Source organism: Polypterus senegalus, chromosome 7, assembly GCF_016835505.1.
Source record: "Polypterus senegalus isolate Bchr_013 chromosome 7, ASM1683550v1, whole genome shotgun sequence".
Classification (NCBI taxonomy): Eukaryota; Metazoa; Chordata; class Cladistia; order Polypteriformes; family Polypteridae; genus Polypterus; species Polypterus senegalus.
Window position 1 is genome coordinate 154,003,825 of NC_053160.1, and position 14,362 is coordinate 154,018,186.

Sequence of the window (14,362 nt, forward strand, 5' to 3'; positions counted from 1 at the left end):
AAGGAGTGCAAATACAGATGGGCATCATTAAAGAAGAACAGGAATTTATCACACAAGCTTGCATTGCAAATCTCTCGGTGATCAATGCAGCAAAAATGGCAACTGATGTCAGGATCAGTCCAAGAAGAGTTCACTTATAACACACGTGATAAAAATGGACAACTGCCACTTAAAACACAAACCATAAAAAAAACTTTGTTTAAATTTGCTAGTGTCTACTTTTTGAAAAAAATATAAAGTTTCTATTAATATTATCAATTTCAATACACAATAAAATGTTGGTGGGAAAAACAAAAAAACAAATACCACTGGAAGAAACAGCTTTATGACTTTTATTGGAAAATTTGAATTGCAGAAATTAAGAAATGAGTACAGTAGAGTTGAGATATATGAACGGATAATTTGAGTTTCTCAACATATCAGAAACATGACTGAATAAAGCTGGGATATTAACAAAGGAATGATATTGAGCAGCAGAATCTGTACAATTTGTTCACTTGATTTTACATGTGCATAGTTCAGAAACATTACCTGTCAGAAAAAGTGACTTAACTGTGCAATTCTATTCATTACTTAAAGCAAATAGTTATTTGAATTACATCACATTTACAGGAAAGGCAAAAAAGCCTGTTGCATTTATTCACTTAAATTTTTAATACATTTTTTTATTTATATGCAAATATTTACAAGCATAGATACTCCAACGCCCACAACAAAAACTGAACAAACGTCAGTTACCTAGCAGTTGACAGTAATGCCCCAGAAAACAGATGCAGCTTAGTAACACCTGCAAACAGATAAATGATTAAGACATATGGAATAAATGATGGACTGTACAGAAAGTAATCTAGTATGATGAAGTCAGTAGTGGTTATAGTCGTACTTTAAACGTGCCTTGCATTTTCATCGTGTTCCTGCAGCACTGTGTGTAGAAGGAGGACTCTCATGGTCAGACACAAAAGATGTAGCAACTCCAGCATCAGGGTGGGATGGGGTCAGCACATGGCGGCACACAGGACACGTTCCTGACTGGAAGGTGATCAAACAAAAATTCTCAGTATGTGAACAGATGATATCAGATAAATATTATGCAATGCAAATTCTTCATTTGAAAGAGAAGACCAAAAAACTGTAATCCCTTACATTTACAGAACATTGTTACAGTGTAAGTCAGAGGTGCTAACATTTGGTCATTCTTGTTTTTCTGTAAAATTTTCAGTGTTGTACATATTTTGACGTATTGCATATGTTGGTCAGACATGCAAGAATTTCACTGTACTCTGAATATCTGACAGTACTGTTGTGCATACATGCATTGCATTAATGAGCTAGTTGCATACTGTACTTGAACAACATGCAAAAACAAAACTGTATTATTTATATTATATGCTTATTATATACTTAATTTGTATTGATATGCATGCATGCATATTACATTACTCTTGTGTACTAAACCTTAACAGTATGGTGTATAAAAATAAATATATCTGAAAGGAAAAAGAGCAAAGTCAGAGACACTCACAAGAAGAATTTCATAATGAGATTGATTATTATCACCTTAGAGCAAATATTTATTAATATTTTTAAATGACAAAGAAAGCAGTATGTACACCAAGTACTGTATGGCATTGGCACCAAATAAAAACTGGGTGAGAAGCTTCCTCTCATTAGTTAGCAGTACACAACCTCCAGCCACCTTCAGTACATTTCTCTTCAAATGAAATAGCACAGCTATATCATAAATAAAAGTGGCTAATGAATCCTGAGAGATGAAAGCCACTCTAAACATGTCACCAAGGGCACAATAGTGTACTTTCCCCTCTGCATCTTGTCTTAAGAGGATAAGAAGGAAACAAATGGGTACAAGGGCACTTAGGTCAGCAAAATACAACATATACATCAAGGGACCTTGCAATGTGACTACCAGCAAAAGAACGTCATAAAGACAGCCATAAAACTTAAAGTCATGGGAGTTCATATAATGGATAGTTAAGGATTTGCTTTCACTGTATTTGTGAGTGTTGTGCAACTTCAAATGCTGTTGTGTTAAACTTCTGTTTAGCAATGTTCAAGCCCTTTGGTACATAATGATGGTATTTGGAAAAACATGTATACCCATAAATATAAAAAATGTAATAATTACAATAAGAATAAAATTGGTAATGTGGTACTTTTTAAATTAGATATTACCTATATTTTGGAAAAGGCTAAATCAGTGGGCATGCGGGGGTGGATGCAAAAACAGTCGTACAATACAGAGAACCAATGGAAAATGAAAAGTAAAATAAAAATGGAATACAGACTACAGTTATATCACCTTAAGGATTTTATTAACTGTGTGGTACTTAAAGTTCAACTTCACAGTCCATTATGTTGTGAACTTCTGGCCAAAAGTTGTCTTATACAGTACACTCTTATTTAACACAACAACAACAACATTTATTTATATAGCACATTTTCATATATTTAAGTCACAACATGTTAAAGAAATTAAAAACCTGAAAGTTGGTTAGCTTTTCAAGTGAAAATTGAAAAGGACTATGAGGCAGGTGAAAAATAAAACAAAAATCATATTCGGGGCAAAGAGGACTACAGTTTGCAGAGCCAAAATCTTTAACAACAATAAAAGACACAAAGCAAAAAGTAACCATGTATGGAATTCTAGTTCATTGCATCACAAATACCCCGTTAATGGGGCAATTCAATCTAACACAAAATCTTTAGTAAACTTGTAAAAGGTGAAAACTAACACATACAGACCGAACATGAAAAAACTTACAAATAGTGGTCAGGATATAAATTAAATCAAGTCTCTGAAGTTTTGAGGAAGCCAATTTAACCAGCTCTGAAAACACTAGCAATAAAAAGAGCACGATGAATATATAGAAATAATAAACATGCAGGAAATTGGAAACTACACAAAATAGACATCAGCTACCGATAATGTATTTCAGAAATAAATGTAAAAAACAGACTTAAGCAGTGAAAATTTAAGCCCTACTTGGAATCCATGTTATGAGTGCAGCAAAAAAAAAAAACATACCTTTTCTAGCCAAAGGGTTACACAAGACATATGGAATATATGATGGCAGGGTAATTCAGTTGCAATTTCATCTTTAATATATTCACAACAGCAAATCGCACAGCATTGTTCTTGGCCTGAAAAAAACATAAAATGTTAAAAGTTAAAAAAACACAACACAACACTGCTCACACAGCAAAGTAGCACACAATTTTCAACCATGAATATTTAGGAATACATCAATATGTGTAAACATGTATGAAAAGATAAAATACTTTTGCACTTGAACTCTCCCATGCATAAAAATAATAAAATGTACTTGATCAGAATGATATGCACTTGCTGGCAAAAGTAAAAGCTATCTAAACATGCTCTATAAGACACAGAGAGTAGAGACAAAGAGATTTGAGATTTTCCATTTTTGTCCAAGTTAATACAATTTTAATAAATATAAATTTGAACATATTTCATATTTAATTATATTTAAGAGCAAAAATGCAACCCTCAGGTTGTCAAATTGGATATACCCCATGTCCTGAATTACATCAATAAACCCTGGGCAGAATCCTATGACCATTTTAAACAGACCTGATCTGACTGTAAGAATATAAACAAGAATCTCACCCCCACATCGCATGAGGCAAATGGTGCACAACAGTGGACCTAAAACTAAATGATCTTGTAGTCAGTAGAGAGGGGGTCCAAGACACAGTGTGTAAAGGGGTGAAAAACTGGCTTAAAAACTGAAGCAAAAGGCTATTGCATGACAATCTTTTTCAGAATTAAGCAATGTTAAAATTCCTGTCCCTAAGTGATGAGGCTGCTATTCAGAGATACTGACCTATTCTGCATCAAAGGCGAAAGAAGAATGTTAATCATAACATCACTACAGAATTCACAACTTTCATCATTTCTGGACATACCCCATATCTACCTCTGCAGCCTTGCTGTTAAGTAACAAAGATGGACTCTTCACTGCTCTCAACAAAAAAAAGAGAGAGTTACTTCCATTTAGACAATATCCCCAGCCAGGACAGCACAATGATATTGAACCTAACTTTTCCTAGTCACCTAGTTGTTTGTCAAAACATGTTCCTGGCTGTCCAAAAATGATTTTCCATGAACTCACCAAACTCTTGCACACATAGTTTTACACATCCTGTCTTTGGAGGCGGCTTTCTCTGCATGCCTCTTATGCCTGTTCCCCTCTTAAATTAAATAAATAAATTCTTTGCATTTATATAGCGCTTTTCTCACTACTCAAAGCGCTCAGCAATTGCAGGTTAAGGGCCTTGCTCAAGGGCCCAACAGAGCAGAGTCCCTTTTGGCATTTACGGGATTCGAACTGGCAACCTTCTGATTGCCAGTGCAGAACCCTAGCCTCAGAGCCACCACTCGGCCTGCAGCTCTTAGTATGTCTCACACTTGCACTTCCTTTTTGGATCATGTCACCAATACTGAACATGAGCAATCAAAACAAAGTCAGAAAGACCAATCAGATTGCTCTGAGGGAAAGGACAGACAGACAGACAGACAGACAGCCCTTAGAGTTTTATTATATGGTAAATGTGTTATCTGTATACACATTAAGGAATTTTTCATCTTTCCTTTTTGGTGTAGCTAAATTAATCATTTTTTTCAAAGTATATAGCTCCTGGTTGCAATTTTATTTATTTACAAATTTACTTTATGCATGTTAGATTAAGAAAATGGCAACCCTGTATTTATAAAAAAAAACACATTTTGTCCTCAAAACTGCTGTTTTACTTGCACCTGACAAAAAATAATAAAAAAAAAGATTCCTGATGTACAGCTACTTGATAATGATTTAAAGCTACTTCTTTTAGGATTATAAAACTGTGAAACATTAAAAAATAAACAATAAAATTAGACAAATGAGTGACGCATGAAAAAATGACTAACTTAAACATCACTGTTAAATTACAAAGTCAAAATACTAACATTAATAACAGAGATGAAACCCAGAGTACAACAAAATGAAAATATGTAAATTAAAATATTTATTAGACTTTACCTATAATTTCTTTAATTCTACGCAAACAAAATAGATAAAAAAAAAAAATATCTATAACCTACCATGCCGATCTTCCAGAACAGTCACATTCGGTAAGCAATTGATTATTTCTTCTGTAGCAGGAGGATGGGCTTGCTCAACATCAATAGCTAAGGACTCGAGGTGTGCTAGTGCAGCCTGTTAATCAAACCAGGTAAATGCATACAAATGGTTACTAAGAAAAGAATGGCATGCACTGAAAAAACATTCATGTAAGACTAATATTGCTAAATCTGTGAATAGATTACAACCAGAAATTGCCAGAACACAGAGTTATTAATTAGGAACAGTAATTGAGTGTATCACATATACATACAGTAAAGCTTTATATCACCTGCTTCACCAGTAAAAGCAGTTAAAGAAGAATGTGTGCAAATCACTAATGCAAAAATCAAAAAAGCAAGCTTATTTAATGCCCTATAGTATTCATCAGTTTTTCTGTATGCAACATGTGACCTAAGTGATGAGCATTTGCATGTTAAACTGAGTTACTATTCAGAATAGTACCTGAGAACTAACAACAAAAACAATAAGTGAAAAAGATGAGCAAAAAAAATATAGCTAAACTGAGCTGGACAGAAGCCACGTGCCAGTTAATGGGTAGTCCTCTTACTCTCAAGATTATAACAGCAACAAGCATATTCCAAACAAGTACAAGAAATCTTGAACCAACACAACTGATGGGACAATTAATACAAAAAAACAATATTGTTAAATGTTGTGTAACTGTAAGAAGTCTACATACACTGACAGAAATACATTTTTCTGAACAAAAACAGAATATCTACACCAGTTTTTCTATATAAAGCCACTATTCTCATGAAAACTATGTCAAAAAAATAAATAAATAAATAAATAAATAAAAATAAATAAATAAACACTATTCAAATTGTCCTAGTAGCTAATTTAAAAGCTTGCTTACAAGAAGGTATTTAATTAATACTTAGTGCTTATGGTGCTTAAAAATATGTATATGTCTAAAGAATGTGATGAAAATGTTAACATTACATTAGTACATGGTGGTAATTTCTTAGCTGTCATTGTAAAAGTAATCGAAAGAAATATATATAAATCAATGTCTTTGTTACTACTACCATGACAAAGTAAACTTGTATTAAAAAAAGCTTATGATTTTCATTCATTTCCTGAAACTACTAATACTTAAAATGTATTTTTAAATGGCATATACTTTCATTTACCTTGAAGAACTGCAAAGGTATTATACAATGGGTATGTAAAAACATAACTACATTTTTGAGGCAATTCAACAAGCTCCATGATCACATGAAAAATGTATCCATCTGCTCAGGTTCCACAGGTAGGAACTAGCATTCAGTCTGGCAGCTTTAAAATGACTTAATAGGGATGTCAAATTGAACAAATTTAATTTTATTTTTATTTTATTTAAAGGGCTTTTATTCAAAGGTTATTTGTTTTACCTGCACTAATTTTGACATTAAGTCATCCCAGGCATGCTATGCAAAGCTGCAGTATTTTACCAATGTACTTTTGCACTCCACTGCCATGAATGGCCTTTTTATAATCATGAATAGTTAGGTTGTTAACTTCATTAGTAAAGCTCACATCCAGTCAAAAGTTTTTTTTTTCCCCTATCGCAGTACTCTGTACTTTGATCCACAAGTGTACTTGAAGTAGCTTTTTTTAAATGCTTCTGCACTGATCTAAAATTATAATTCTGTATCTGATTCTGTCACATTTACACTTAAACCTGAGATCCCTAACTGCTTTTTAATGCCAAGACCTTCTCATTAAATCAAGTAGAAAATAACTGTCATAATTTTGACTTTACTTCTATTACAACGCTCTAAAATCCCCACTTTAACAAGCCTCATGTCAGGGAACATGAGGTGTCCTACAATTACCCCACATGCGTGTTTGTCTTACCTTGCTGCTGGTTTAACACAGTGCCTATAACAATGAGATGAAATTTGAAACATTTAGGAAACTTTTATTAAAATATTACTGCAAGTGTAAAGGAGAAAAAAGTAGACAGATTGTACGAACCCTGACTTGATACTGTGCTGATCAAACTTTTTATGAGTGAAACCACATGCGCCAACTGGCTTTCTTTTTTTATTTAAATTCTTTTTCGGGGTGGATAGCAACTTTTGTCAAAAGGCGGGGTTGACGGTGGTAATAAACTGTGAACAGTGACAAATGTTATGTTTTAATTGGACTGTCTTTGATAGAAGGAGTTAGCTTCATTGGTTTGACCAAGATTCCCTGAGCTCATGTGAGCAGCGAAGAACAACGGAAAAATTACACTGTCATCTCGCGAGAGACTGAAAAGAATGCATAAAGCAAAACACTTTGTAGACAGCGTTTTCCATATTATCGCTGTATTGGACTCCGACTTGTCAGACTCCAATTTTGATACAAGTGATCGAAAATGAGCATGAGATACCAGCATCAGCTGACCAATCCACAGCTGATGGTGCTGCTGAACAGGTTTGTGTAGCTAACGTGCCTACAGCAATGTTCGCCTGGAGGACCTCCACTTACAATGACAAGAGGTACAAACCAAATTGCGATTGACTTCTGCTGCTTTCGCCCCCCCCACCATGCGAAGACAGCCTAGCAGCCAGCCTGCTCTCCATTTCTGGTGAACTGGTGGCCATAGCATGCAGCAAAACATTTTTATGACAATTTCTGTGTGAAAACATTGCTTGGTGTACTTTTCAGAAAACTGTTTTCTGGAAAAAAAATGTTCAGCCCTCAAAGAGTTAATCTGAATGCCATGATACAAACCGTACTCTGTCTCTGCCTGTTTGTTACAATATTAAAACAACTCCATCTTCAACCTGACTGCCTCTTGTCTGCTCTTTAACTTTTCTCGCTATTCTCATCCTGTCATTATCTTACTAATTCTCTTGATCCTTGTCAAGACAGCGAGGCATAAAAGCAGACATGAAAAGAAGCTTAAGTCCTTATGAGCCATTATGAGCACCATGCTTCGCTACATCATTACAATTATGTGTGGGTCCCGTTTGCAGCATTCAGCTGGCGTCCTGCACAACAAATGCAATGTGATGTGTCTTGCTGCAAGGACAGTTGTGCGAGAATGGGAAGCAGGGTTGGGGAGGAGCCTGGTGAAACAGCAATTTTAGAGAAGGTGTAGAGCACCTACATAAGAAGAGTTGAGTAACAGAAGTGAGGGATAAGATTGTGCTTTAACGTTAAACAGTCATTTCAGAATAAAATCAACATGGATGTCCCAAAATGCAAATCCATTGCATTTCTAAGGCCAGAGATCAATATGCTTTTATGATCCATTTTTCATTCTTTATACTAAGCAGCTATACAAACGATAAATAAATTATATTTTCCAAAGTTAAGCAGAGCATCTTAGTCAAGGATTAAAGTAGTAAAGTATTCCTGGCAGGCCACAGTGGCTATAGGTTTTCTTTCTTACAACTTGCCTAATCAGTAACCAATTACTGAAGCTAAAGGAACAGACATCTTTTGCTTAGATTTTAAATCGACTTGGTTTTTAAGATTCAGTGCTCCTTAATTTTGTTTATTCCTTAACTAGCAGTCAAAATGAATGAAATGCAAAGTAAGGAAGCCAGCTAACTCAGCTGTGTTAAACTCAGTTCCTGGTGTGTCACTATTTTCAAACCAACTAATTTCTTAATCAGAAGGTAATACTTGCTGTTCATGAAATATGATATTTAAATTCTGTGGCTTCTTAGTGTTCTCACTCTACCACAACTGCCATTTCTGTTGCTCTTAATTTTCTTTCTGTTTTTATTGTGATCACCACCAAAATATTTTGTAGCTCCATCATCAGAGCAGATTTAGATTTCTCAGATGCTTGCTTTCTTATCTTTTCAAATATTTTATTAAAACAGATTTTGTATGATGGGCACATAGGTACAAGAGGGTTAGCTGGTCATCTGTTGACTTGTTTTAAATCTCATTATTGTTTGGATACCGTTTAAGTAAGAAACAAACAGAGAAGAAAAAATCTTCTAGAATCGTCTAGAAGTAGAATATTACATTCATGGGAAGTTTACAACATTTTTTTTTTGCAAAAACTGGTGATTGTTGATGAATGACAACATTGCTCTTTGATGGTAGGAGTTCTGTTTTTCACTCATTGACTGTTTCCAATGCAAATATAATAAAAACCAATGGACTGTCAGAGTGGTTTTTTCTTAACCACTCCTACAGTGCATCCGGAAAGTATTCACAGCGCATTACTTTTTCCACATTTTGTTATGTTACAGCCTTATTCCAAAATGAATTAAATTCATTTTTTCCCTCAGAATTCTACACACAACACCCCATAAAGACAACATGAAAAAAGTTTACTTGAGATTTTTGCAAATTTATTAAAAATAAAAAAACTGAGAAATCATATTTACATAAGTATTCACAGCCTTTGCTCAATACTTTGTCAATGCACCTTTGGTGGCAATTACAGCCTCAAGTCTTTTTGAATAGGATGCCATAAGCTTGGCACACCTATCCTTTGCCAGTTTTGCCCATTCCTCTTTGCAGCACCTCTCAAGCTCCATCAGGTTGGATGGTAAGCGTCGGTGCACAGCCATTTTAAGATCTCTCCAGATATATTCAATCGGATTCAAGTCTGGGCTCTGGCTGGGCCACTCAAGGACATTCACAGAGTTGTCCTGAAGCCACTCCTTTGACATCTTGCCTGTGTGCTTATGGTCATTGTCCTGCTGAAAGATGAACCGTCACCCCTGTCTGAGGGCAAGAGCGCTCTGGAGCAGGTTCTCATCCAGGATGTCTCTGTACATTACTGCAGTCATCTTTCCCTTTATCCTGACTAGTCTCCCAGTTCCTGCCGCTGAAAAACATCCCCACAGCATGCTTCACTGTAGGGATGGTATTGGCCTGGTGATGAGCGGTGCCTGGTTTCCTCCAAACGTAACGCCTGGCATTCACACCAAACAGTTCAATCTTTGTCTCATCAGACCAGAGAATTTTGTTTCTCATGGTCCGAGAGTCCTTCAGGTGCCTTTTGGCAAACTCCAGACGGGCTGCCATGTGCCTTTTACTAAGGAGTGGCTTCCGTCTGGCCACTCTACCATACAGGCCTGATTGGTGGATTGCTGCAGAGATGGTTGTCCTTCTGGAAGGTTCTCCTCTCTCCACATAGGACCTCTGCAGCTCTGACAGAGTGACCATCAGGTTCTTGGTCACCTCCCTGACTAAGGCCCTTCTCCCCCGATCACTCAGTTTAGATGGCCGGCCAGCTCTAGGAAGAGTCCTGGAGGTTTCGAACTTCTTCCACTTACGGATGATGGAGGCCACTGTGCTCATTGGGACCTTCAAAGCAGCAAAAACTTTTCTGTAACCTTCCCCAGATTTGTGCCTCGAGACAATCCTGTCTCAGAGGTCTACAGACAATTCCTTTGACTTCATGCTTGGTTTGTGCTCTGACATGAACTGTCAACTGTGGGACCTTATATAGACAGGTGTGTTCCAAATCATGTCCAATCAACTGAATTTACCACAGGTGGACTCCAATTAAGCTGCATAAACATCTCAAGGATGATCAGGGGAAACAGGATGCACCTGAGCTCAATTTTGAGCTTCATGGCAAAGGCTGCGAATACTTATGTACATGTGCTTTCTCAATTTTTTTATTTTTAATAAATTTGCAAAAATCTCAAGTAAACTTTTTTCACGTTGTTATTATGGGGTGTTGTGTGTAGAATTCTGAGGAAAAAAATTAATTTAATCCATTTTGGAATAAGGCTGTAACATAACAAAATGTGGAAAAAGTGATGAGCTGTGAATACTTTCCGGATGCACTGTATGTAGACCAAGTAATGAGTTTTCCAGAGCATACTCAATTAAGTAAAAAGAAAAAAATTCCCCCATGTTTTAATTAATTACAAATGAAAAAGCACACTTAAAAATGGATACTTGAAAAGATGTTAAAGGAAAACTGAGTATACTGGGCTAACTAAATATTCTCATCTTTCTGAATGTTGATATTAAAGTGTGTTTTTCATTTTGTAGGATTGTGTTGTCCTCTTATTCTCTCACAAACTGGTGCAGTTTTATATGTTAGCATTTCATGTGTATCCGGCATCCAACCAAAACACTGACCAATTTCCAATTCTGCAATTGCTATTTGTGTGCCGTTTTGCGTGACCTTGCAATTAGTATTATAATTCTATTTATTTATTTTTTTAATATGGATGGAAGGAAATTAGAACATTAGAAAAAAATTGTGAAGAGAACAGGCCATTCAGCCCCACAAGCTGATCCATATTGTTTACCTAGATCGTCCAAAGTAACATTTAATAGTGACAACTGAAACCTACGGTTTATGTTTTTAACTAATAGTATACATCAGGGGTCTCTGCTGTCAATATGTACTATATATATTTAAAAGTGCTTATTTGTTTATACTGTATACTTTTGTGTGTGTGTGTGTGTGTGTGTATATATATATATATATATATATATATATATATATATATATATATATATATATATATATATATATATATATATATATAAATATATGAGGGTAAATCAAAAAGTAAAGGCAATTAGAAAATAATGTTGCAAAATACAGGACCTAATTCACAAAGCACTTTAAATTGTTTAATGGGATCATCATGCAATTGTAAAGGCCTACTCAATCACTGGTTCAAGTAAAATTGAATTCAAAGATTAGTTTTGATTATCAAAAAACAGTGAAACTCATACCACTGACACAAAGTCCTGCCTGGGAACGTTTTCATGTGTTAATTATACATGACCTGTAATTTGGTATTTAAATAAAGTGCTGTATTTGAAAAGGAAAATCGCTAAGGCAGTGCATAGCTTGCTCTAATTTTCTTAAATGAAGGTTATGACTAACAACTGTTGCAAATGTCTTGTGACATATTGCTTTAGTTGGGGCATCACAAGAAAAAGTTAATTCCGTAGCATGTGCTGCTGCCAATTATTACTTTTTAACGTGAAAGTCTCCAGTGACAGGGGAGTATAGCATAAAGACATTTAAGCAAAACATGGCCCAATTCATGATGAGCTGGTAATTTTCACTTGACATTAACTTGGTGGTAACATTCACCATGTTCTATTGTGTTTGTTAATTTGGCTCAAAAGCAAAATGTACACATCTGAAATATATTAAAGAACAATACAGATTTCTACTTGACTGCTACTAATAAATGACATTATAACAATATATATTTACTTTGGCTATGAAAAATAAAAGAACATTTGCAAATCGGAAATAGGCTTCTTTACCAGACAAATTTGGAATTAATTTATGAGAAAAAAATCAATACATACTTCCATGGCTTGGGCTAATCTCTCCTCTAGTGCCATGTAAGTTAGCAGTTGAGGATCCATGTGAGAAATAGCTTGCGCCACTCCAAATCCTTCCCCAAAGTCATCCAGAGCTCTGTAAAATATAGAATATAGTAGCATATGGACATCCTCACAGATTAACATATTTTAAGCACATTAAATATTGCAATTAAGAAAATATTGAATGCTTCTGGCTCAGGAACTTAATTATTTTTAAGTAGTGTATTATATCTGTAATGTTTAAGGCCACACCCTTCTTTACAACTAACCTTTTTAATAACAAAAAGGTATCTCACAAAAGAGAACCAATATTTAGATTATGTCTTGTGTTATTGAGAGCAGTTCACTCACTTGTTACACATATAAGAAAACGATTTTGGGGGGAACAAAAACAATCCTCTTTAATAAATTAATGCATAAGATACAATAAAAATAATTTTTAACTCTTTATGAAATAGCACAACACAGATCAACAAAAACATTGTATGAAATTAAAAATGAGGATTCACCAATTAACAGATCTAAATCACCTATTTTTTTCACAATACTTATTCAGCTGATCATACAAATTTGCAAATTTGACTATTTTACTTTAACAATAGACATATTCCAGTGTTGTAAAGGAGTGTTGTAATCTTGTCAAAAACAAGCTAAAACTGCATCATCTAGAGACAAAAGAAACACCTTTTATTTTATAAACTTTTAATTTATCTCATTGCTCTCTATAAAATGTTTAAGCAACTGTTTTGGCTAGGCATCCAAAGTACTGAATTACTCAAAAACATGTACAAGTGTAACATTAATTCTTTATGGGGAAAAAATTGTTAAAAACAAATGACAGTACTTATTTTATACTTGGGTGCATGGTTTATTTATGATGTACATTCTTTATGTATTCTTGTAGTACATTGGTTTCTTAGAGCCTGCACAGCAGGATTATATTGCTTAAATAAATTGAGTAAACCTTCATTACATTTCCTGTGAAACAAAACACCAATCTCTAGGTTGTAGCCAGGAATGCAAAAAAGTGATAGTTACAGTTGCACATACTGTAATTCCCAGGTAACACAAAGGAATGCCCCCAGAATACTTCCAGTGAAACCTGTGAGAACATTGCTGTATTTTTCACTCAAAAAATTAATGATATTAGAGATAACATAGTATATCTCCCCAACACTGCAGAACCTCCAAAGCCCCGGTACTCCGTTATAAACAAATTAAATGCTTTCACCAGGATAGATTTACCTGAATTACATAGTATAATCTCTCAACTGAAACCCTCCACCTGCGTCCTTGATCCAATACCAACCAGGTTTTTCAAAGAAATATCAGGCGTGCTAATTGACAATATTCTGGACATAGTTAATTCGTCATTAGATACGGGGGTCTTTCCAGACTGTCTTAAGACTGCTGTAGTTAAACCCCTGCTCAGGAAAAATAATCTTGACCCCTCTGCCTTTGAAAATTTTAGACCCATTTCTAACCTACCCTTCTTAAGTAAAATTCTAGAGAAGGCAGTCATTATGCAGTTAAATGACCACCTAAATAAACATGCTATTCTTGATACTTTTCAGTCAGGCTTCAGAACAAATCACAGTACAGAAACTGCACTTGTTAAAGTAGTAAATGACTTGCGGGTAAATGCAGACAGAGGCCATTTATCTGTTCTCATCCTCTTAGATCTGAGTGCTGCATTTGACACCATTGATCATAATATTCTTAGAAATCGCCTTAGTCAATGGGTGGGCCTCTCTGGCAGTGTCTTAAATTGGTTTGAATCCTACCTGGCAGGGAGAAAATTCTTTGTGAGTTGTGGTAATCAAATCTCAAAGACACATGATATCCGATATGGTGTTCCACAAGGCTCTATCCTGGGTCCGCTGTTATTCTCAATCTACATGCTTCCGTTAGGTCAGATTATCTCAGGTTACAACGTGAGCTAC

The 14,362-nt window shown here is 35.1% G+C and overlaps 1 protein-coding gene across 3 annotated transcripts in view; it reads right to left on the reverse strand.

Moving 5' to 3' along the window:
• Nucleotides 1-311: 311 nt before the first annotated feature.
• The window catches only part of pja2 (praja ring finger ubiquitin ligase 2), a 109,638-nt gene continuing 95,587 nt past the window's right edge, over nt 312-14,362 (reverse strand). For all 3 annotated transcript variants that reach the window (XM_039759414.1, XM_039759415.1, XM_039759413.1), the window contains 4 exons: nt 12,402-12,513; nt 5,120-5,234; nt 3,044-3,159; nt 312-1,029 (listed from right to left, as the gene is read on the reverse strand). In XM_039759414.1, coding sequence (XP_039615348.1) covers nt 904-1,029; nt 3,044-3,159; nt 5,120-5,234; nt 12,402-12,513 — 469 coding nt within the window. In that variant the 3' untranslated portion in view covers nt 312-903. The remainder of the gene's footprint in view (nt 1,030-3,043; nt 3,160-5,119; nt 5,235-12,401; nt 12,514-14,362) is intronic.